Source organism: Myxine glutinosa, chromosome 9, assembly GCF_964187855.1.
Source record: "Myxine glutinosa chromosome 9, kmMyxGlut1.1, whole genome shotgun sequence".
NCBI classification, from domain to species: Eukaryota; Metazoa; Chordata; class Myxini; order Myxiniformes; family Myxinidae; genus Myxine; species Myxine glutinosa.
In genome coordinates, this window is record NC_136269.1 from 69,098,292 (window position 1) to 69,124,486 (window position 26,195).

Sequence of the window (26,195 nt, forward strand, 5' to 3'; positions counted from 1 at the left end):
CGAGACTGGGCCATCGGCCATTTTGACTAGCGCAGGACTTGCGCTTCGCTCAAGGTTTCATCTCACTTCGAACATTTTCACCGCATTCAGACATCGATCTGGGGTGTGTGTGTGTGACGTGGCTTTTGAGTGGAAAGTCTGCGTGTCGTCGACTGTGAGCTGTGGAACGTCCATACCCGAGGGTGTGATCTCTCAGTCGCCTGGAGGGCGCCTTTGGATTTCCCAGTTGCCTTGAGGGTGCCTTTGCCCCGCTTTGGCAGCGGGACTGTTCTTGCCATCCGAACAGGATTCTGGTCTCTTCGACATTGATCTGACGATCGCTGGAGCGCATCCACTTTGGCTTGAAGCCGGGAAATAGAGACATTGGGAATCTTCTTCTTTCCGCTCACTTGGAGCACAGTGAGTTACATATTACGAAACTGATGGTACCATCATAGGACATATTGATTGTACTTTTGATTACTATTATTGTTGTACTGTTATTCTTGTGTGATCTTAATACAATATTTGTTTGTGAGTAACAATTGGGGTGGCTTCTCCATTGATCTTTGACATACAGAATAACACATTTTTCTGCCGTGACTCCTCTTGGGGCTCGGAGGTACACCGTGACCAGGGGGTCGGGGAGGAGCACGGAACAGTATATACAGATGGGATGTGACACTGATGACGTCATCATTTCCCTTTGCTTAGGAAATACAGTGGAGTCAATGTTAGTACTACAAAAGAAATCCCACTTTTATTTGCCCACACAATATTTCCATTTATTTCCCTTTCCACTGCAACAAATCACAAGCACGTAAACCCACTTTCCTTTTAACCACAATCATTACACTGAAAACAACCATTCATCCTCACCAATCAGATCATGGACCCTCTTTATGATGCTTATGGTTCATTTATGAACATAATCGAGGATTCACATTTGAACCTGTTATTAAATTAATGAACCACCTTTGGAGGCCATTTTCCCCCACAGAGCAGGGATTGGCCTTTTTCGGGCACCGTGGTCCCCTTTTTGAAGCAATGTTTTATGGACGGATGCTCTTCCTGCCGCCAACCCTGTTAGTCACCTCTTGCGACACACAGGGAATTACCAGTGAACTGGTACTCAATTTGCCGACCTCGGAAGGATGACAGGCTGAGTCAACCCCCCTGGTGTTCAGCGATCGACCGGGATTTGAACCCAGGATCATAGAATCCCAAGCCGGCACCCTAACCGCTAAGCCAACACCAGGCCGATATTAAATTAATGGATTGACTTTGCAACATTTTGCAATTCAAGCATGAGCTCTAATCTATAAATATGTGATGCTCGTTATAAAACTCATAATAGTTGTTTAAATGGTTATGTTAGTTGCAGGACAGTAATGTGATAGCCTAATATGCAGTTATGTTATGTAGCGCATCATATACATGGTTTAAATGAAGGATGGTAATGGTAAAAAGAGCAGAAGGAAAGGAAGGAGGTTTATGGAAAAAGGGAGGAACAAATCTTGGAATGTTGGCACATTCTTGCTGAAGAAACAGCCAAAGGCTGGCTCAAGGAGGTTAACGATTCCCGGGAGGGCGAGAGAAAGGAGGAGGGGGAGCGATATACAGTCAGAAAATAAAAAGAGAGAGTAAGGTTCCAGTCATTTTTTAAATAGTGATCTCAGGCTCATGGAAAAAGATGGACGTAAATCACTCGTAGGTCAAGGACACTGATTGCCCTGACTGGCTTCTGGGAAGGCAATGGCAAACCACCCAACATAACCCTTTCCCAGGAACTGCTTCGGCAGGACTGACTGTAGAGAACGGTACATTGATGATGATAGGAGATTTGGGCCTAGGATTTTAGATTCATGAGCTCTGTGCTCTGATGCAGAGAATGTGGAACAAATTGAAACAAAGAGTAAAAATTGATTCCTTGATGGGGGGAAAAAAACATTCCTATTCGTTTCCTTCACTGGTCCACACCCATAGAGAAACTGCCAAAGGATTAGGAATGGCTCGAGTCCGACATCCTAAGTATGGAAAAAGCAGAATCGCTATTATTACAGCATGTCGCTGCTGCATTGTGAAACGGCTCACAGGGCCATGAGGTCCAATGGGAAGCCGGCCAGCCTCGTGTCACACTGTACCTGGACATCCTGGCAGTGGGTATCGTCATGCCTCTCAGGTCTTTACCGCCTTCCCTCCAGGATACTGAAAACAGGGACATCAGTCTTCCTCGGATAGTCAAACCGTGGAAAACACGAGTTGGAATACGTGAATAATTCCTCAAGAACCTCTGGGGTTTCGTTCCAAAAGACGGTCTTGATCAAGTTGTCCCAAATCCCATGTCATGTTGAAGTCTCAAAACCTGAAATCGCTCTTGGCCTTTTCCATCGGCAATTTTGAGGGGAATTCCATTGTGATCGACTTCGCATGTGAAAAGTAAGAGGTTGGAAGTTGGAAGTGCAACTTTTGTCGACTGGAATCGTTGTGCAAATATTAATTATAAATTGTGAGATATATTTAAGGCAGGATAGCAGCTCGGGATGGTTGGGATTTTACCTACCGGTCAGTTTCTACTTAAATTCTGTTTTGATGGAAAATTTCAGCGAGAAAAAAAGAATGGATACTCAGAAGTGTGGGATGAAACAATGTCCGAGTCAAGCGTTTGTGGGAAAATAACCAAGTCATACGATCTGGTCGTTTCAGCGTGGATTTTAGGCAATTTGAAAAAGCACGTCCCCAGAAATCATATTGAGCGTTTGATGTATTTTGCTTTTTCCATGTTTTTTTTCCAAATATGTACATTCATTCTGGTGTTCTGCCCAAAGGCAGGTACGGTACTGCCAAGGCAGATTCTTGACAAGGGTTATCCTGGGTGGTTTGTCATTGCCTTCCCAGCATTGTTTGTCCGTTCTCTAGGCTGGCCTTTTAAATCCTCAGCGTCAAGCAAGGAAGCAACACGTACCATTTTAAAAGTGTTTGGTTTGACATGGCTGGGGTTCGAACCACCTATATCCCACATTCCGAGTGGACGCTCTAACCGTTAGAGAGACTGTGTATATTTACATGCATAAATGATATGGAGAAGGCGATATACAAAGGACAATAAAAACATCTTATCACATTAAAATATGCCCATGATGCATGGAGCGTGGAAGATGGTGACCTTCTTGCTCACGAGCGCACATGCCGCCACCAGGTGAACCAGAAATGCAGGATCTCTCAGATGTCGACGAGTTCATTCCTTGTGTGAACCCACAGTTGTACTTTTCCGGCATTCCTGCCCTCCCTCAGCAACTCAAGGATGATGCACGATTGCTCTTCTGTGACATCTCCAGGAACTTCTACAGAACCCAAAGTATCTGACTGGATGATGCCGTGATCCAATACCTGTCCACAACACGCACATGTTCAAGCACGTCTGAAAACAAATGTAGCAACAAAACAGACTTGAACAGGTAAAATACAAGTAACATTTTGAAAAGCCTTTACCTATGTGTGAACAAATGAGTATAACTGATGGGAGTGACAGTGGAAGAGTGTCCAATCCTCCAAACATAAACCCACTTGAGTCATCAAATTGCATCCTTAATCCAGTAGCTGCCTGAACTGTTTCGGTTGGCTTCCTTCAGGTCTGGATTGCACCGATCTGTCGGACAAGTCAAAATATCCAATTGGCCGGATAGCTCGGAGGTTTGCATATTCGCCTCTGAGCTGTTGAGCTTGGGTTCGAATCTTGACAGAGCAACAAACTGTCACCCTAATGCTATGCAGGAAGGGCAATCCACCTGTGTGTGCTGTCCATCGGATGGATGGCAAACCAAGGGAATCCCATATGCCAGCATTAGTTGATAGACGTCAAAGATCCCACGATGTTCTTCCTGAAAAGAATTTGGGTTATCGCCGGCACCCTGTACAAATTATATACTGTCGGACCCCGCTATTCGCGGTTCAGCTATTCACGGGTTTCCGTGTATTCATGGGTGATAAAATGCGACCAGTTTCTCTATTCACGGAAAAGTGTACCGCAAATTCGCAGGTTTTCTCCTATTCGCGGCCGTGTTCCGCGAAATCGCGGTTTTTCAGGGGCAATGAAACAATGCCGCGGCATACATTCGCAGTATTTTCATCAACCTTCACGGATTATCGTCGACATTCATGGAATTTGCCTCGCCATTTGCGGGATTTTCATCAATCTTCGCGGATTATCATCAACATTCTCTGGATTTGTCTCACCATTCGTGGATTTTGCCTCGCCGTTCATGGTTTGGTCTTCTTTATTTGCGGATTTTCGCAACTAAGGAACCTATCCCCCCTTTTCCATTGAAATAATGCCCCGCTATTCGTGGTTTCACTATTCGCGGATTATCGTCATTCTCTGGATTTGTCTCACCATTCGTGGATTTTGCCTCGCCGTTCATGGTTTGGTCTTCTTTATTTGTGGATTTTCGCAACTAAGGAACCTATCCCCCCTTTTCCATTGAAATAATGCCCCGCTATTTGCGGTTTCGCTAATCGTGGATTATCGTCAATATTCTCTGGATTTGTCTCACCATTCGTGGATTTTTCCTCGCCGCTTGCGGTTTGGTCCTCTCTATTCACGGGTTTTCGCAACTCAGGAACCTATCCCCCCCCTTTTTTCATTGAAACAATGCCTCACTAATCGTGGTTTCGCTATTCGCGGATTTACCAGGAATGTATCCCCCATGAATAGCAGGGTCCGAGGGTATTGGAGTGGCGACCGTCCAAGATTGGTTGAAGCACAGAAACGCTTCTCAACTCATCGTGATACACCTTGGAACTCTGTACAGATATGTGCCTCTAAATATGATTAATATTAAATATTGGCAGAGGATTTTAAGACCAGGGCCTTCTGAGTCTAATACAATAAGTGATTCAAAGGCCATAGGCGAAAAAATAATCAATTCCATTAAAGTTATTTACTGGCTTTTCACATCCACACTGTTCCGTTACACTTTTGCTTATCGTTTCTTGGGTACGAATGTATATTACATTTGGTGGAATTAATGGTGCTGCCATGATAGCCTCGAGTTACTCGCACTCACCTCTGAGCAGTCTGGCCTAGGTTCGAATTTCAGTCCAGCAAGAAACTGTTATCCCAGCTTTATCCATCAATGTGTGTGCCATCGCTCGGACGGACGTAAAATGGGCGTCCCATCTGCCGGCATTGGTTGGTGGACGTTAAAGATCCCACTGTATTCTTTGCAAAGAATAGGAGAGCTATCGCCAACTCCATGGCTAAATTACAAATTCCTGCTCTAACCTAAAGAGGACTGGACAGTCACGGCACAGTCACGCTCCTGTGAGAACTGATACTAACCCACAGCCACGTACTGCATACGAACGATGATGGAGAGTGGAAGTAACGTTTTGACTTCCATCATCATTTGAGGCCTATAACAGTATCACTGATATTGTATGGACGTTCCAATCACCAACACGACTGGTTCCCTCTTTTCCTTTCTCCGTGGTGCAATTTGATGGAAAAATAGTACATTTTGTCACATTTATTTGAAGAGTGATGGGTTCAACACTATCCTAACTGAACAGACCGTAATTAAAACTCAATTAACCAACGAACCCCTCGAAAAAGCATCACGTTAATGAATTTTAAAATTATGGTATCCAGATCCAGATCCAGATCTTCACCAAAATCGAACCAATTCGTCCTCGTCACACACCCAACCTGTCCACCAAGTTTTGTCCAAATCCGTCCACAACTTTTTGGAGATATTCTGCTGACAGACAAACAAACAGACAGAGAAGCAAACAAAGACAGACAGGGGTGAAAGCAAAACGTCCACCCACCTTTCCAAGGAACTTCAACACAGTTAAGCCCATCAAGCCTACATGCAAACAGGTTGACTGTCCTTGCTCCATCCTTTTTTAATTCTGAGTGTCAAACAAGGAAGTAGCAGGTACCATTTTAAAAGTTTTTGGTTTGAATCAGCCAGGTTTCGAACCAACAACCTCTCAAATTCAGAGTGGGCACTCCATCCATTATGCCACCGAGTTTGGAGTATTAGTCCGAGCAAGAGTATTATTCACGATAATAAGCTCCTGAGACCACTCGACTGAACATTAATGTTTTTCGACAACTTTGCCAAATGCATTCCCAACACATTTTCATGCCAGCTCTGATGGGTTCCTTTTACTGCTGGCAAACTCACAGATTACCGAGTAATGATTGGGATGATAAACATTGACATGCTGGGACGCAGTTTCAACAGGTACAAAAGTTTCAACAGGTTCCAATGGATTTTGTCTCATGTTCAAGGAATAATATTTCACAAGATGTAATGATACGGCCACGGTGATAGATGTCTCCAAAGCAGGTGAAATTTGAGTGAAAAAGCACCAAAACACATTCACATTTTCTTCATTGTTTTGACTTGTGCTTGACTATTGTTTGACGTTTTATACTTGGGCTAAGGGGGTGACAGGATGGCCTAGATGTACGCACACTCCCCTCCAAGCTGTCTAGCCTGGGTTTGATTCCCGACCCAGCTGTAAACTGTCAGTTTGGTGTTTCACAGGCAGGGTGATTCATCAATGTGTGTGTTGTCCCTCAGATGGACATCAAACTGGGCATCCCCTCTGCCAGCAGGGGTTGGTGGATGTTAAAGACCCCACGATGTCCTTTTCTTTAATTTTTTTTGTATACAGAATCGAGGCTCATGTAAGAGCAAGGTCCTTTGCAAAGAGTAGGCGAGTATCACCGGCACCATGACCACATTCCAAATTCCTGCCTTAACTAGGCGAATGTCAGGCTTGGCCAGGCCAGTTCGTGGACCAAGGTTCCCCCAGCCGACCCCACAAAGTGGGATAATAGTGGCCGTTAAAGAGCAACAACAACAAGAACAACAACAGCATGGGCTAAGGCTTGTAAGCGAGCTCACACATATCTCACACATCACTTGTAATAGAGTCTCTTGTAATGGAGTCCTATCTCTAATCTGATTGGTTGCTTGGTATAGCAATGGCTATTAAATATTTCCTCAACTTCAAGGCAATCCTTATCCTTTAGGGTTGTTTATAACAGCAGTACTTAAGGAAATCCTTAGCTAAGGAATTACAGTGTACCTTATATTAAGGAAAATCTTTCCTTAAGGTTAAGGGAGTTTTATGCAACCGGGCCATGGCTTTCAGCACCTATGAAATAAATAACCATCACAAACAATTTGGCTTTTTATTTATTTATTTGTTTATTTTTTGTGTATATAGTTGAGGCTCGAATAAGAGCGAGTGAAGGCCAAGACAGAGGGATATGGACAAACAATGGGTGTGGGGAGAGAAATGGGGGGGGCAGGGCAGGAGAGGATGCATGGGTAGACAAGACGGCCTACCTAAAAATGACCTCCGATGACGAGATCCATATTTTTTATTCATATTTAACTTAGCGCATTTCAGCGAGGAACATTATACACTGAATCTCAGCCTGTGCCAGAGCAGCTCGCTGATTCGCTCAGAGCGATCACGTGATGTTCCATCCCTCCCTCCCCGTCCCCCCCTCCTCCTCTCATCCCCCTCTCATCCACTTCCCCCCCTCCCCTCCCGTCCCCTTCCCCCCCTCCCCTCCCGTCCCCTTCCCCCCCTCCCCTCCCCTTCACCCCTCCCTCCCCTCCCGTCCCCTTCACCCCTTCCTCCCTGTCACCACCTCCCCTCCCTTCCCTTCCCCTCCCTCCCCCCTCCCCTCCCATCCCCTTCCTCCCCTCCCCTCCCGTCCCCTTCCCTCCCTCCCTCCCTCCCCCTCCCCACCCCCCCTCCCCCTTCCACCCCTCCCCCTCCCGCCCTGACCCACCCGGCAACGCCGGGTACTTCTGCTAGTATATATATATATAGATATATATACATATATGTATGTGTGTAGGAATGAGAAAGAAGGGGGATCTAAGGGACTGAAATATTCATTATGTGTGTGTACACTGTATACCACATGTCTATGACACGTAACAGTACAATTGAAGATAGAGCATGGTGTCCATTGTAAAGGTATACACGATACACTCAAAAAATAGCAAAACTTTCCCCTTCCCCACTCCCACAAGTCTTACGTAAACTAATAAAAGCTTTTATTTTTTTTATTAAAGAGAAGGATTGTTTCACTTTTTCAGTCATACCACAAGATCCTTTATCAAAACAGATCCTGGATAGGCCAGGAAGCAGGTTGGATTATGTACCTGGATTATGATGGGCTTGTTTGGCTTTTTGTGGTAAAACAGGCCCTTGGTTTCAAATTCTGGACTGCTCCCCGCAAGCACAGAAGACTTCACTTTCTGACCACCGCAAGAGATCTTTGCATAAGGACTGATGTCTGAGGGACGACAAGTGACGTGATTGTAACAATGACAGTGAGAAAACGTTTAGGGTCAGATAAATAGATGCAATGTGTGAGCAAAAAAATAGCAATTTAGACCACACCGGAGCCTGGAAGGCCGACAGCCTTTATCAAGTGGATGGAGGTAACGTATGAGGGGTAACCACACAGGCCTGTCCAGCACGTTTGATCTGGCTGGTCCTTTATTAGCTCGCTGGAGGAGACGGAAAATAAAAACGAAAGTCAAAGTGAGAGAAATAAGACAACGCTGGTAACAGCATTCATAAGACAGCTGCCATGTTGGCAAAGCTTGTTTAAACCCCAAGATTGCTCCTTTGTGGTCTCAAACAAAGCAATAATATTTTCTTGCTAGTTACACACACACATTGTTGTCGATATGGCTAGTAAAATAAAAGAATAAAATATTTATCATAGTATAGTTATTCCCATATTGTGTTTAGAGTAAGGGTGAATGTAATTAAATGTTATGGTAGATATGCGTCACTATTTGGTATCGCAAGAAAGTGAAACCCACCACAGTGGGTGTCTAAAAATGGATTACATCCTGTTTGACCTTTATTTCATGTTCTTCCATTTGTTTGGCTGTTAAATGGAAATAAAAAGGGGTTCACTAGGCCACAAGCCAGAAGTTTAGAAGGGAAGAACACGCCCCATCTAGCAGAGCCTCTGACGTCACTAGCTCAGCTGGGCCAGGGGTCAAGTGACCACACCGATCCAACCAGAGTGTGCTCCTCCTCCTCTCCCCTGTATTGAGTCAATCATCAGGCCAGATATTTGCCACCATTGCTCCTCCAACTACACACGGGTTTGAACGGAGCGAGCCCTGCTGTCCTGTCGGGGTATCCTGTCTGCAGTCGTGTGTCTGAGGCCTAAGGCATAGCTAAATAACGGCCTGTGTTCCATCGATGATCCATTCCATGGGTGGTGTATTTGATTAGGGGTTAATTATTGGGGTTATAGCTTTTATTATTGCATGCGATCGCTGTTGTAAATATGTGCTTTTCCACACCACACAAACATACCTGTTGAACTGGACTTGACCTCCACTCTTCCAGTTTGCTCACGCTGTTTCCAAATGGTGGCGCTAGGGAAATTTGCTTGAGATAGAGAACAGTGCGGTCATGAACCGCTAAGGGACCGGAGACGCGGAACTTTGTTAGCGTGGCCAGACAATAAGATATGCCCGTGTTAACCCCGGCACATCACTGACCGAGCACAGATATTCCAATTGATACGGTAACATGATGTTGGACATGATGATCCGGTCAGGTAATCTCTGCTGTCGGGGACGGATGTGGTCGCCACGAGACTCACTGAGTTCGGACCAGAGTTATCCTGACCAACCAAGGACCGTTTCAATATTTAAAATAAAAAATAAAATTGGCGTGTCTTAGACTCCTGTGAGTATCTCCTTTGTAGAAACTTTTGAATGCCCCTTTATTTTGAATTACCTTTACATGCAGCCATCACATTTTCATAGCAATCTATAGCTACCTTGAGGTTGTTGCTCATTCTTAATCTCACCACAACAAAAATGCACAACTTTTAATAGCAACAACACAAATGCCTGTGTGTGGTGATATTCTCATGTTTTCATGAACATATCTTATTGTTCACAATTGTTATTCACAATTCTGGTTGGAACAATTGTTGTGTGCACTCTCACCGGCAATGAGATTTCACGTCCGTAAAGACTCGGATAAGGAAGTCGCCTTCCAGGTTTGGTTCAAATGTTGTGGGCAGTATCACGTAGCGGCCTTTTGTCAACTCAATACGTTGGAGCACACTGCACGAGTTGGTGTATTCGGAACCGTCAACTTTATCCTGTTTGGCGTGCATCCGGTACTCTCGGTTTTGTTCCACCTAGTGTTGCATGCACAGAGATATGACATAATATAAATAGAAATAATAATAATCAATATGATGTAGGGTTACATCAATCTGCTGGCAAAGAGAGGCATGGAAAATATTTATTTGTTATATCCACGCAATAGATTTGGCTAAACGTTTGTGAGCGGTGCCTTTCTATGTAACAGTTAAAAGGCGGACCTACAGGTTGAAAGCAGGAAAATTATGGGTGAAAAGTGATCCCAGGAGAAGTTGTCAAAAATCTTATAACAATGGAAATGTACAACTTCGATATGTGTGAGATATTTATGGGAAAATGGATATATGTGGGAAAATCACATGGCCAGACCAGGAATCACACCCAGGTCCTCTGGAAAATCGTACCAGTGCTCTGCCATCTGAGCTATCTGGGTGTCCCTGACTGAGCATGCAATTTTCCCACACATATGATTGCCACTCTCTTTCCGTCAATGCTTCCGGAGCACTCGCAACCAACCATAGGAGCTCCAACGGCCTGAACATGAAAGGGTCTTCCTCTAATGGGGGGACAAATCCATGTCCTCTATTATAAACACCACTGGGGGCGTAGTGAAGCAATTAGATTAATGAACAGGATTAAATAATTAAATTGATATATGTGGGAAAATTACATGCCCAGACCATGAATCAAACATAATAATTTGTAATTTGTAATGTAATGTCATTTTCCCACATATATCAATTTAATTATTTAATCCTGTTCATTAATCTAATTATTTAATCCTGTTCATCTTAATAATCTAATAATAAATCTGAATTCAGTGTTGCATTAAAAAAATTTTTTATATGAGGCCGTCCTCGGAATCTTTTGGGTCCTCAGGGTCCTATGGCTCTTTTGGGTCCTCTGGGTATTTTGGGTCTTTTGGGTCAATTGGGTATTTTGGGTTTTCTAAGTTCTCAGGGTTTTTTGGGTCCTTGGGGTCCTCTGGTTCTTCATGGCATTGAAGGATATTCAGGGTATGTTGGGGTCTTGGTGGTCTTAGGGATCTTGAGGGGTCTTAAAGGTTCTTCAATGGTCCAATGGGTCTCAGCACAAACGAGTCGTAGGTGCCCAAGACGATTCAGAAGGATATGTCAGTTATTATGATCATTATATTATTACCAACATGTACAATAACAAAGGAGTGTTCTTTTCAAATATTGGAAAAAACTGAAGGACAATCTTGGTGAAAACCAAAAATCAGAAATATATTGGCTACAAAAATGACGACTGACATTCTCTGAAAACACAGTCGAGACTTGGAGGTCTCCACAGAAATCACCAGGAAATTGACCAAGTTGCTAGTATTACTTAGTGGAGCAATTTCTCACCCAAGGATGTAAAATGAGCAAGAAAATAATCACCAGATCTAGCAATTGTCAGTTTTTGAAATTTTGATTATCGGTCCACAATAAAGGGAATATAATGCTCTACAAACTGCAGCTCTCACATTTTTTCGTGCAAAAAGCAACAAATGTGTTCAAGGTAATTACTCATCCACCCTGATGGGCACATTTGACGTTCCCTGACTGTTTCTTGTTTCCAAACATGGAGAATACATAACACTCATGCAAAGGAAGTCATGAAGGTTGTGGAAGAGTACTTCACAAGTCGTAATTAAAGCTTCTACTCTGTACACTTAAAGGTATTGGAGTCTGGTTTTAGGAAGTGCATCGACATCAAGGAAGATTTATTGAAACCTAATATTAAACCCCATGTTCTCTCTACTCATTTTCTTGTTGAAGTTCAAAAGTTATTGCCAACATCTAAAAGTCTGCTCAACAAAAAATTTACAAATCAATTCTTAGATATATTTCGACCACATGCAACAAGCATCTCTGTGTTGGGAAAACACAACATTGCACCAGAATGAAAGACATTATGAGATTGAAAGAGGTGTCGAAGATAAATGGCTCACACTGTAAATCTCAAAACCAATTGAAAGGGTTTCTCCACCACCATGCTTCTTCTCGTGTCGTTGGTCCTTCTGCAGTAGGTTTATCATGATTGTGTCATGGTCTTTGCTCACATCAAACATAAACTGCAGAAGCAGACAAAACAAAATGACTTATTGTTTTAATACCTGCCATAAATATGTAAGACGGTATTCTTTTGAAATGTGAACCAAAAGTTGGAAAGCTGCGCACCTGGGGGTTCTGCAGATATGTGGTGCGGTTGTTGCGGCATCCCCCAGCACGGTTCTGCAAAGGATCGGCGTGTTTTTTCCACTGCCCCATGAGCATTACCTCCTCCCATGTCTTGTGGATGCTCATCAACGAGGTGTTGATAATTCGACAGATGATGGCATCTGTGAAATACTTGTGCCAGTCCTCAAAACTCATCCTGAAGAACAGCAACATGAATATAGCCCAGCCTTGGGCAACCGTTTCGGACTTTTTCAACAACAAATAACGGTTGTTGCCATTAAACGGATAAGAAATTTCACTCTTACCAAAATTCCCCATCATTCTCTATGGTCATTCCAATACGCTGCCGCTCACTATGGCCCACACGATTCCACTCCTCGGATCTTTAAAACACAAGAACAAACAGAGAAATCGTCCCAACACGAGTCGTACATTCGTTACAGCATCAACGGTTGGGAAAAGTATGTTTACTTTTGGAGCCTTTGCAACTCAACTGGGACTATCCGACTGACAGGCTGGTAGGAGAGCCGAGAGGTATGCGTCGTTGCCTCCGAGTTATCGAGCTGTCTGATCCCCTCACCCTTCCATCTCCCCTAACCCACTCATCACCCAGCCCACCCATCCTCTCCTTTTCCAGGACTCAACTACCACTTTTATGTTCTGCTAGTTTTTATCACTCAAAATAAAGTAAGACAAGTCAGGAGATGACGATGGTTCACGAGCGAGCGGTATTCAATGACAAAGGTCAAAACCGACATTGAAAATATATAAATAGGAATGTATTATCTGTTATGAGACTAGTTAGCTACACAATACCGAAAATTCGGTTCGATTCCGACAACTTTGAAAATTTGACCTTTGTGACCTTCAAAGGTCAAAGATTCTGAAATTTGTTGGGAAACTTGTATTTCATGATGTATGTGATAATATAAGATCATGTACGACATTTCACCCTATCAGGAAGCGAACAATGTAATAAAACCATCAAAAATCGACTTTTCTAAATTTCGTGACCTTGACCTCGGGGCGAAAATGAAAAATCGAGCTCCGTGGGTCCACCAAAACCCCTCGGAGAAGATGTAGCTTGAAATCGATTACCCCCAAAAAAGACATCTTTTTTGGGCGTGGCTCCGCCCACAATGGGTGCAATACGCCCACTCGAGGCAGGACACAACTAGATCATGATATCAACCTCCCACCCAAGTTTCATCAAGATCAGATTATATCATCGGGTAGTTATGCTGTGGACAGACAGACACACAGACACACACCCATGACGAATATAGTGGTCACTCTGTTTGATAACTCGTGAACAAATATATGACTAACACGAATGGTTCTATGATATTACTGCGTATGACAAATTACAGCTCACGGATTTACATTTAAGTTGACAGCCAAGCCACAGCACTGTCTGCTGTGAGGTGGATTACACCAAATCCTTCGTCAAATTTCCCTATGTGACAATCATTCCCAATGTGATGAATAGCCTGATCTGGGTGACTGTCTTTTCTGGGCTGTCTTTGAAATTCCATTTGTGGAGGTGATGTGAAGTCCTTGCATGGAGAGTACGGATCCTGTTGACGAGCGCACACCACCGTTTCCAGTAGAGGTCAAAAGCTGGAGGCTCTTCTGTCGGAACCACTAATGTACAGAACCAATAAACCAATAAAAAAAGGTGCTGTAGGATTTACTTGGAACAAAAATTTCAAAAGTTGTAAAACATTGTGTCCATTTAATAACACATATGTCTTTTATCAAGAGTTAGAGCTTAATGTAGCAGTTCCAACGGTACCATATAATTATTCTTTGACAGCAGGAATGCATTAAAATAGAGGCAGACACTGAGGGAGCACACAAAATTATATATAGTAATATATAATACAACAACAACAGTTTTTTTCACAGAGCAAAAATTTATACTGCATTCCAGTCATCAGAGCAACGGGTCTTATATATTATAATAGACATGACAGTACGATCAGTGAGATCAATAACTCCATATGATTTGTGGGTCCCACCCAATCATCCACTCACTCACTCATCACTCCAAGGCCCATTCCACTCCTTTTCTCCCCAAGGGTTCCTCATGCAAATCATGTTCAGTTTCTCAGACTTGAAGTAAGCGACAAAACCCTCGCCAAGGCGTATCCGTCGGATGTTTGTCACCGAGTACGCGTGGCCTTTGACCAAGCCCGTGTCCATACGCGCCTCCATTTCTGCCGCCGTTGTCGCCTAGATACAGAGTAATAGTCAATCAAGTCAAGAGCAAGAAGCAATGAAGGAAACGTTTAATGGGTGGAAATCAAGCACAAAATGAGTGTGACAGCACTTAGCTGTTGATTCCTTCATCACTGTGGGTACTGCTTTTATACAGTATACAAAACAGATGATTGCAAAACTTAAAACTACAGCTGTTAGAACAGGTTTAGGGGCATATCTGTTAAAAATGTGAGCAAAACATGATTGGGATATTGGTGAGGACTTAAAACACCAATCAGAGCTAAAGTCCAATGTCTTCCCAACGTGTGGCAAGTCTCGAGTCTCCAACTTGAAAGGTGGAGTATGGAACCTTCGAATATTAAAATCAACTGGATGTACGAGATAACAAAGGTAATTACTCCATGGGCAGGTATGATGGTATAGACACAGTGCATCCATCTCTGAACTGTCCAGTCTGGGTTTGATCCCTTACCCGACTGTCGGAAAACTGTCGGATTAGTGCGTTAAAGGCAGAAGGTTCAAGCATGCCGTCTCCTAGATGGGCATTAATATGGGCACTCGTCTGTTAGCAGTAGTTATGAACGAATAGGATCGCACGATATTTTTCACAAGAGTGGGCCTTTGTGCGCTGACATCCTGACCAAATATCAAATTACTACCTTCACTACGACACCATGAAAGAAAAGCAAACCACCCAGTGTATTCCCTTGTGAAGAGACTGCTTCAGTAGCATTAACGCCTTGAAAAGGGTCAAAGAACCTGCACAAGAACTAATGTTAAACCCTCACTTCATAGTACATTGATAAGCATAGTCACAGGCCGCAATCTTCCCACACCAACATTAATTAATCATACAGAACGCAACTTCCTCCCCTCATAAAATCCGTTTTGTTTTCATACATTTGTATGTTTGCATATCTAATGACACTCACATTTCTGCAAGGTAAAGGTTTCTGTTTCTTTCACTGAGCTTACCTTTTCCGAAGGTTGCTACATTGTTCAAGACGTATTTGAGATCACGACTCATACTCAAACTTTAGCACCAGAAATTGAGAAGAGGCAGATTTTGAACATTTTCCATATTTTACTTATTCTCTTTTTCATTTTATTTGGTGTGAAGTGTTGACGCTCATAGAGGAGCTATGACAAAGAATGGATCAAGATGTAACAGAACAAAAATAAGAGTGGAAGGAGAGAGAGGACACCCCAAACGCAGGGTGGAGTGATAAAATAGAGGTAGATTTGGAGAAACAAGCATTACGCCTAGGTCCCCCGTCGGTGAAGTGATGTGAGTTGACAAAGTGGAAGACGCAAGGCGGCCATCTTGGATTTTGACGTGGCGACCCAATTTTCAATAGCGTTCTCCCTTATGCGTAGATACACCCACACACCAGATTAGAAGTTAGTAGTTCGTTTATTTTTCAAGATATTTCGCTCACAAGGTTCAGACATATATATGGTGGCGGCCATGTTGGATTTCGACATGGCGACCCAATTTTCAATAGCGTTCTTCCTTATGCCTAGATACACCCACACACCAGATTATAAGTTGGTACTTCGCTTATTTTTCAAGATATTCCGCTCATAAGTTTCAGACATACATGGCGGCGGCCATCTTGGATTTTGACGTGGGTTGCACCCACACACCAAATTAGAATTCGGTCCTTCGCTTAGGCACGCACGTACGCACGCACGCATGCACGGACGGATGGACGCACGCACGGACGCACGCACGGACGGACGCACGCACGGACGGACGGACGCACACACGCACGGACGGACACACACACGGACGGAGGGGAAAACCATAGTCCCCCTTTCGCTCCGCGGTGCGACGGGGGACAATAAAGGAAGTGGGGAAGAATGAGATTGAGTCAGCTGAGGACACAGGGTGAAAATGGATATGGCCGCAAACTCTCAATCATGGAAGTGGAAGGTAAAACTGGAAACTTGCAAAGAGGTGGGCTTAGGGAGGGCTTATGGGGGTAGGAACGATCATTGTTGGGGATGGAGGATGACCTGAGATGGTGGTAAAAAGCTGTCTCGAAGCCCTAGGGAAATAATGAGATTGAAGAGACTCAGGAAGTTAGTTCCACAGCTGGGGAAAAAGAGGAACGAATGAGTGGAGGTGAGTAGTCACTCTGGATCTTTCGAGTTTCACCATAAGGGAGTTAATGGCAGACTGCGTGCACCCTGCAGAATATACTGGGGGGGATGGAGGATGGAAAGGGCGAAGGGTGCAAGACCTGAAGGAGGTGGTAGAAGACAGATACGACTGACCTGTCTGAAATGTGAAAATGATAGGCCAATAGACACAGCTTCATCGTGGGAGATTCCAATTCTTTTGAAGGCTTTGGTTTTCTGATCACCTGATCAATCACCTTGATCAGATGAGCCAATTGGAACAGAGGAAGAGCAGGAGGCATTAGCAGGAAAGTTGGCCATTACCAAGTCCAGGAGGGAAGACTTGCCTTTGGCACATATCCATGTCATAAAGTTCACACATTGATTCAGGCCCATACAGTCATAAAAGTCCTTTACTGCAGTGCCATGGCTGGTGAGAGAGGTACCAACACCCAGGCAATTGGCATGGTGACAGTTGAAATCACCACATAGGAGAAAGAGAGAGTTGGGATGGGTGGTTAAATGTTGGTCCATGTTGTCTGACATTATTAGGAGCCAAACAAAAACACAGACAACAAAACACAGATAAACAAGAGGTGGGAGCAGAGAGAAAGTCACAACCAAAGGTATTCCTGGGGTTGGAGGTGTAAGAGCTGTACCAGGACAATGAGAAATGTAGTTCTTGATGTAAAGTGCAACTCCACTGACAGAATAGGCTTGAGGCCTGTCGAACCAGAGGGGATAATAGCCAGAGAGGGGGCAGTAATGGAGTCAGGGATGTTCTGTCGGAGGAAGGATTCTGTTTAACAGATTATGCCTGGTTTATCAACATTCTCTATACTGTTCAGTTACTTTACCCCCATTTACCCGTATGGAACAGCTGAGCAAGGCTCCACGACTGTGGGCTTTCTCCATGTCAGCAAAGAGCTTTGCAGCAGCATTCTCATCCTCGGAAAATCCTCCCTCCAGCAGGTCAATGGACTGGGACACACCACCTGTGAAGTCCACCAGTGCGTCGGCCGTGTTGCCTCCATCTAGCGCGTCATAGCAACCTGCCAGCCTATGGGTGTCGGTGAGTGCGCAGGGGGAACCGTCAGTGGGAAGTAGGGAAGGATGCAATCGTGACAAGAGAAGACATTTCAGAGGAATGTTGATCAAGGATTAAAAAAATAAAACATTACACAAAAATCCTTTTGTGTTAAGTGTTAAATGCAGTATGTCATGACAATCAACACACAGTGAGTGGACTAGCACAACATGCACACCAGTCTAGGTAGGGCAGGAAGATTATGTGCTCCATGAACGTCATTAATGAGCCATGTAAATTTTTACTGAAAATGCAATTATTATGTGGAAGTTCTCCTGAGACTAACTTGAGTTCAAATGCCTTGACACAAAATTGAACCCACAACCTCCAGGATCTTTCGAGCCTGGTGTTCTCACCAATCGGCCACCACCGCATGCACCTAAACTTGATAGCATCTTGCTATAATTCACCAAATGTCCGTCTGTCCGTTCGAAGGTACCGCAAAAACGGCTCAACCGATCGCAACAATATATTGGGTGGGTATTCCTGGGACCCCTGGGAGTAAAATAGGCTATATTGTTTTTCCAATTTTTCCAATTTTTCCAATTTTCCAGTTTTTCCAAATATGATGGAATAATATTTACCGATATGAACAGTGATGTGGCTTTTATTGAAATTCTACAAATACTGTTTAGATTTTGATGACAATTATGAACCTGCCACGAATGTGGAAGTGGACAGATGATGGCAATGCGTGGGTTTGATATTATCCAAATACAACCGTCATTCAATCGTAATGTTAATTCGTTAAACGTTAATCGTGTTAATCGTTTTGTTAAAGTATCAATTGATGATTGGAATTGAGTGAATACAATTACGATTTTGAATTTGTAATTGTGTTCACCCAAACGTACGGAACTTCACGTCAGGATTTAAATATTTGTTTATGTCATGAATGTTGTTAAAAGTTTATTTTTTATATTAATATTATTTCATTTGTGATTGGAGTTATGCTGTTAGGAATGAAAAAAGAGATATTGAGTTCAAGTGAATGACGAAATGCCGTGACGGTTTCTACTTTCTAAACGTGAAATTCGCGGATCGCCATATGCAGATTCGCCATTGACTGGGTATAGAACAAACGTACCCATTTGTTTGCGAATGGGTACGTTTTTCATGGAAGTCCTTCACGAACTTGCTGTTCATGTCTGATGACTGATGTGCGACTGAAGGTGCAACAGTAATGTGGAATTTATTGGTTTCATGCTTTGGCATTCGCCGTTTCTGCATTGTCTGTTTGCTTCTGGCCTCCCACCCGTGCGTAGCATGGGTACCTCACTAGTCAACTGAATTCATAAAAGAGGATGTCTAAATATTAAGTACACAAATTATTCCCCCATTCCTTTCCACCCTTGTGTTTATCTCCCCCACTCCTACTCGTTACATTCAAAATGCCCTCCACCCTACTCCTCTTCCCTTGCCCGAAGTATTGGAACTGTGTCTCCATGATTTATTACAACACTGTCAGAGCATCCTGCATGATTATTTTTTGTATGCACAGGTTAGGAATCTCCATTTTAGGTTGGAATCTCTATTTTAAATGTGTTTTTTTAAATTTATCAAAAGAGCTTTCGTCATAGCAAGAGAAACATTTGGGATGGTCCAATGTTCAGTGATCTTGATCCATTGTTCAGTGGTGTCTCCCCAATGAAGGATTAATCACACACCCATGTCTCCTCCAGCCTTACATCACGGTTAGCACACCTTTGTCAACTAGAAGTTGATGAAACTTATCCTTTAAATATTGTTCACCAGTGTAGACCAACATTAACCTTGACAAAGCCAAGTATTCCTCTATAGTCTATATTAACGGAAGCCTCTCCTCAGTGAAAGACACAGGAAGGCCCACTTGGAGTTTGCAAAAAAGCACCTAAAGGACTCCCAGACTGTGAGAAACAAGATTCTGTGGTCTGATGAAACCAAGATTGAACTGTTTGGATTCCGTCTGGCCACTCTGCTATAAAGCCCAGATCGGTGGAGTGTTGCAGTGATGGTTGTCCTTCTGGAAGTTTCTCACATCTCCACACAGGATCTCTGGAGCTCAGCCAGTGACCATCGGGTTCTTGGTCACCTCTCTTACCAAGGCCCTTCTCCCCCGATTGCTCAGTTTGGCCGGGCAGCCAGCGCGAGGAAGAGTCCTGGTTGTTCCAAACTTCTTCCATTTAAGAATTATAGAGGCCACTGTGCTCTTGGGAACCTTCAACGCAGCAGAAATTTTTTTGTAGCCTTCCCCAGATCTGTGCCTCGACACAATCCTGCCTCTGTGCTCTGCAGGCAGTTCCTTCGACCTCATGGCTTGGTTTTTGCTCTGATATGCATTGTCAGCTGTGAGACCTTATACAGGTGTGTGCCTTTCCAAATCATGTCCAATCAATTGAATTTACCACAGGTGGACTCCAATCAAGGTGGAGAAACATCTCAAAGATGATCAAGAGAAATGGGAGGCACCTGAGCTAAATTTCAAATGTCATAGCAAAGGGTCTGAATACTTATGTCAATGTGATATTTCAGTTTTTTCTTTTTAATAAATCTGCAAAACTTTCTAAAATCCTGTTTTCTCTTTGTCATTATGGGGTATTGAATGTAGATTGATGAGGGAAAAAATGAATTTAAACGATTTCAGCATCAGGCTGCAACATAACAAAATGTGAAAAAAGTGAAGGGGTCTGAATACTTTCTGAATGGACTGTATTATGTAATTGTAAGTACTTGTAAAAGCTATTTAATATTTGAAGTTATAACCTTAACCTATGAGCAATTGACTGGTTTTCCAACTGCCCGGACCATCAGCTGAGCATCGTTTTTCATCGAGGTTTCGATCCGTTCAGCCCAGAACCTCCAAACGGCGGATCCACAACCCTGACTGCAGGTCCACATCAGTATTTCCCCACATCCCCTAACAACAACTCAACATCAATGGACCCACAAGCTCAAAATTGTGTCCAGACAGTTAGTGAACACAGCAATGCAATATCCTTATTCAAACTAATCTAATTATTACTTGTATTTAAAATATTACCACAAACTAATAACTTAAATTATTAATCACTTTATATGACAATATACGAAGTGATAAACACTTTACCTGATACATGTCCATTACATGATACATATATGACAATATAACTACAAGATATGTCCATTACACGGCACCTACATCTAACCATCGACTCAAATTGTTATTAAACTATTCAAACTATCATTTATTACCGATTTTACCATGCTGCACAGTGTATCCGAGCAACCAACAACAAATTATTTTACTGCTTATTACCCCCGCCACCGAAGGTGGATGGAGGTTATGTTTTCACCCCTGTCTGTCTGTCTGTTTGTTTGTGAACAAGATATCTCAAAAGGTTGTGGACGGATTCGGACAAAACTTGGTGGACATGTTGGGTGTGTGACAAGGAAGATTCAATTAAATTTCGGTGAAGATCTGTATCTACAACAACAACAACAACAACAACAACCAAGAACAACAACCTGTTTATCTAGATAGAATAATTTAAGTGATTCTTCACCATTGAGTGATTGGGCCAAATACTATATATATATATCAGCATGTCTCAAAAGGTTATGGAAGAGTTATGACAAAACTAGTTGTATAAATTGGTTAGATGACAAGAACATGCTGATTAGATTTTGTTTCAGGTCTGGTTTACAATGTATTTTATAAATAATATTTTTATTTAAATACCTCCATTATCTATAAATAAATATATATGTTTAACAAGTAGTATTAATTAAAGAATTAACTTAACTAAAATAATTAATTCAATGTTATTATATCAAATGCAATGCAATAGGAACTCGTTTACATGAAAACAAACCAAACTTAAACAAAGGGTGACGATAGAGTCTAAAGATTCTCACAAGACCTGATCAAACAATTAGCAAATATCCTCCATTTAACGTGACTGAAAAAAATGCCTTCTCAGCACGTTCCACAAAATCATCCTTCACTGAACAAATTCTTGCAAAATAAGACAGGTTTGCCAAACATCCTTACTTGGCATAGGCCTTCTCAAGCAGAGCTGACCAGAATTCATTCTCAGAAAGAGAGTGGCAGAAAAGAAGTTTGCCACCGCGCGAGGGCAGTCGGTCGTCGATCACCACGTCCATCCACTCTCCAAATCGCCAGAACCGAAAGTGGAAAATTCCACAATATTTTTCTTGATGTTCCGGGTCCCATTCCTGTTTTTCGTAATCTGGGATCACCTGCAATTCAAGGCAGTTTTAGTAGATGGTTTTGTTTGTTAGGTTTCCTTTACATACAATGTAGAGGAATACCTATTAAAACTGCTATAGTTTTTATTCTTCTTCTCCCTTCCCCTCCTCCCCCCCCCCAAACCTTCCCCTTCCACTCCCCCCCCCCCCCCCCACATCCCCCTATCCTTCCCCTTCCCCCTCCTCCACCCCAACCGCCCACCCGCACCCCCGTTTCCAGGTCCGAAAACTTTAAAATGTAATCAGTTGCCATGTGAAGGAGGACGGCTTCTTTACCTTCTTCCAGTGCCTCTCTTCGAGAGACAGCGAAGCGCAGGCAGCTACAAACCAGCAGTTCCCCAACGCCCCCTGCTGAAGATCCTGGGAACTAATGCCATCCACGAAGAGCCGCGGGTCATTGCACAATTCCTGTTCATCGACAAACAATCACACACAACCACCCTCGTTTTACCATGCCACAGCAACACTTCAAATAATTGTATCGGGCTTTGTAACTACAGCTGTTTGTTTTTAAGCAAACATTGTAAGCATGTACAACCGTAGACCCAAATATCACACCAGTTCACCGTTTTACTTTTTCATCAGCCTTCTTTTTGTGGGAATTTGGTCTAAATAAGTAAAATAGAAGGTGTCAAATGGAATAAATTTATAAAATTTCAACATGATTGGTCGTTCGGTTTTGGCAGCCATAAATAATTAAAATATTAAAAATAAATTTTTTTAGACATAAATAAAAAAAGGGAAATATTAAAAATATTTTATCTTGAACCACTTGATTGATCAACGTGAAACTTTAATGTAATGTAGATATCGTCAATTGGAATAAGTGTTTAAAATGCCAACATGATTAGTTGCATGGTTGGGAAGGTAGAAGTTGTTATTGTGTGAAGAAGAAGAAACTCTACATTTTATCTTCTCCAGCCATGTGACTTTTCGGTGTAGGTTTAATGGGGATGTTTTGATCATCCTGGCCAGATGGACAATGTTCTATAGATATTGTACGATCAAATGTTTAGTTAAATAATAACCAGAACGTTTAGGAGATTCGCTTGTGCCTCTGGTTCCTCGTGGCATAAGCTTGTTCACACATAGGATAAGGAAGAAAATGTTACCAAAGCCATCTGCATGGTAACGAGTAACTTTTGATTTTTTTGCCCCAAAGTTGCCCCAAAGCAACTTTAACGCCAAAACGTGACTTCCATTTCAATTACGCAAAGAAACTCACCGACCCTTAGGGAAAATGTGTGGCACTGGCTGGAAACAACTCTAGTTTAAAAAAGGGACTACCATTTGTGACGAGTTTCGCATCATGTGCAGGGAAAATACTTCTTGACCCAAATTTTGAAAGATGTGAAATTAATGTCGATTGAATTTTTTACTCCAATCATAGCATTGTGTGATGGTTGTGAGCCCCAAGAGGACAAAGCATATTCACATAGCTTAAAGCTTGTTACGCCTTAGAATTCTGTTTAGCAATTAAGATATATTTATGTGGATAGTTGAAGCCTGGTGTTGGGCTAGCGGCTAGGGTGCCAGCTTAGGATCCTAGGATCCTGGGTTCGAATCCCGGTCGATCACTGAATTAACGCCAGGGGGCTTGACTCAGCCTGTCATCCTTCCGAGGTCGGCTAATAGAGTACCAGTTCACTGGTAATTCCCTGTTTGTCGTAAAAGGCGACAAATAGGGTTGGCGGCAGGAAGGGCATCCGGCCGTAAAACATTGCTTCAAAAAGGGGACCAAAAAACAACAACAACCACGGTGCCCGAAAAAGGCCAACCCCCGCTTGCGGGGAAAAAATGGCCTCTAAAGGTGTTTTTTTTTTTTTGTTTTTTTTTATGTGGATAGTTATGCATTGTGAATGTGAGTTAGCACAAGTCCACGTTATTTTCCTCTTTAGAATCTGGACTCCAACCATTTTCCACCAACACCACACAATCTGTAAATCATTGCCTCCCAATCTTGTGGAAAATCCCACATGGCGGGCTCCCTGGATATCATTGAGGCTTTCTTTCCCAGGAAGCCATCAATCAACCATGACAGGTGAGCGACAAGTTCTCACCCCTCCCACGGGAAAAAACCCCTGCAAAGGCCCTCTCTTCATGACTCGAACTCAGTTGTTGGGCAAAGGGAAGGGACCCAGCCGATCATCACGAGGTGGGTTCTGATCACCCCAGCTAGTCCTGCACCAATAGGGAGGCTTGTGGCTTGAGGCCACGGAACACGGGGCGAATATAAATAAAGGAAGAGATGCGGGGGACACAGAGATTCGCATCCAGATCCAGACTTTAACAGACCCATCAGATTCGCTTGGATTCTACACACCTTCATTCACTTACCTGCTCGTTCCAGCCTCGCTTCAGATGTTTCTTTTTGACCATCTTTCTGACTTTCCTCTTTTTCACTCTGACATTCTTTGCCTTCCTAACTTTTTGACTCGCTCTTTAGCATTCATCATGTGGTGTGGTGTCGTCGCCGTGGTGTGATACTGACCAGGCTGACGTGGTGTGGTGCTAACCGGACCGCCGTGGCGTGGTGCTGATGGGGCCCCGCAGCCGTGATGCCCCCCCCCCCCCCCCCCACAATTTCCATGTTTTAAACGTTTCCCAGTGTGTACCCTGGATTAGAATAGGTACACCGTATCCCTGCATGTCGTAAGAGACGACTAAGAGGGTTGGCGTCAGGAAGGGCATCCGGCCATAAAAACATTGCCTCAAAAAGAGAACCATGACAATTACAACTACATATGGGCAGGGTACAGCCCGAAGTGGAGATCGGTTTCTGAGGTTTGGGACATGGAATGTAGGGACAATGACAGGGAGATCAGGAGAAGTGGTGGAAGTATTGGTCAGAAGAAGAGTGGACATATGTTGTGTGCAAGAGACGAGATGGAAGGGAAGTGGTGTGAGAATGGTGAAGGGTAGGCAGGGACAGAAATACAAGTTTGTGTGGCAAGGGTGCCTGGAGGGCGTGAATGGTGTTGGTGTCCTGTTTTCTGAGGAGTTTGTAGACAGTGTGGTGAGTGTGACTAGAGTGAGTGATAGGTTGTGGATGGTGAAAATGATGATTGGAAAGCTCTTGGTGAACGTCATCTCGGGATATGCTCCGCAGGTTGGTCAGAGCGATGAAGAGTAGGACAAGTTCTGGTGTGCGATAGAGTAGCTGATGGAAAACGTGAAAGATGAGGAGGTTGTTGAGGTAGGAGGAGATCTAAATGGGCATGTGGGAAGGAGTATGGATGGTTTTGAGGGAGTTCATGGGGGTTACGGATATGGTGTGAGAAATGGAGAAGGTGAAAGGATTTTGGAGTTTGCTGATGGAGCTGATTTGTTGATTTGTAATACTCAGTTCCAGAAAGAGGATAATAAGCTTGTTACATACACGTCAGGTGGGTCAACGACAACCGTTGACTACCTGCGAGATAGGGGGCACCTCTGGGACACAAAGGTGATCCCGGGGGAGAAGGCTGTTTCACAGCACCACTGGGTTGTCTGCGACATAAGGGTGAAAGGTGCGAGGAGAGCTCGGCGGGTGAAGTACCAACCGAGAATGAAAGTGTGGAGGTTGAAAGAGGTGACAGTAAGGGAGGCATTAAAAGAGAGGCTGAGTAGGGTCGAGGATGATGTGGTTGAGCTTGAAAGTGGTTGGATGTCAATGAAAGCTAGTCTGTTGGGAGCTGTTGGTGAGGTATGTGGATGGACAAAAGGACCACCGAGGCACTCGCAAACATGGTGGTGGGATGATGAAGTTGGAAAGAGGATTGACGAGAAGAGAAAGAAGTTCAAGGAGTGGCAGAAGGCGAAGGGTACGGGAGCAGAAACAGCAGAGCATGAAAGTTATAAGGCAGCCAAGAAGGCTGCAAAGAAAGAGGTAGCAAAGGCACAGGAGGCATGCAGGAAAATGTTCGGAGAACGCTTGGATTCGGAAGAGGGTCAGAGAGCAGTATCCAGGATTGCAAAGCAGATAGCGAAAGAGAGGTGTGAAGTGATGGGGGTGAGTTGCTTGAAGGATGAAGTGGGACAAATCGTTGTGGACCCAGATGGAATTAAAGGAAGATGGAAAAGATATATGGAAATGCTGTTGAATACAGAGAATGAATTGGATGGCAACATAGAGAGTAACCCAGTTTTAGGACCGGCAGAGAAGATAACTGAGAAGGAAGTTGAGGAAGCGATAAAAGCAAT

General features: G+C 43.5%; 1 protein-coding gene across 2 annotated transcripts in view; it reads right to left on the minus strand.

Moving 5' to 3' along the window:
• Window positions 1–713: 713 nt before the first annotated feature.
• The window catches only part of LOC137435333 (calpain-5), a 47,968-nt gene continuing 22,486 nt past the window's right edge, over window positions 714–26,195 (minus strand). The window contains exons 3-13 of one of the 2 annotated variants that reach the window (XM_068129026.2): window positions 22,290–22,421; window positions 21,796–22,004; window positions 17,567–17,759; window positions 14,394–14,587; window positions 12,658–12,735; window positions 12,353–12,548; window positions 12,124–12,246; window positions 10,005–10,201; window positions 8,422–8,531; window positions 8,181–8,314; window positions 714–3,369 (exon numbers count right to left, since the gene is read on the minus strand). In XM_068129026.2, coding sequence (XP_067985127.2) covers window positions 3,202–3,369; window positions 8,181–8,314; window positions 8,422–8,531; window positions 10,005–10,201; window positions 12,124–12,246; window positions 12,353–12,548; window positions 12,658–12,735; window positions 14,394–14,587; window positions 17,567–17,759; window positions 21,796–22,004; window positions 22,290–22,421 — 1,734 coding nt within the window. In that variant the 3' untranslated portion in view covers window positions 714–3,201. The remainder of the gene's footprint in view (window positions 3,370–8,180; window positions 8,315–8,421; window positions 8,532–10,004; window positions 10,202–12,123; window positions 12,247–12,352; window positions 12,549–12,657; window positions 12,736–14,393; window positions 14,588–17,566; window positions 17,760–21,795; window positions 22,005–22,289; window positions 22,422–26,195) is intronic. The other variant, XR_010986040.2, reaches the window with a different exon arrangement.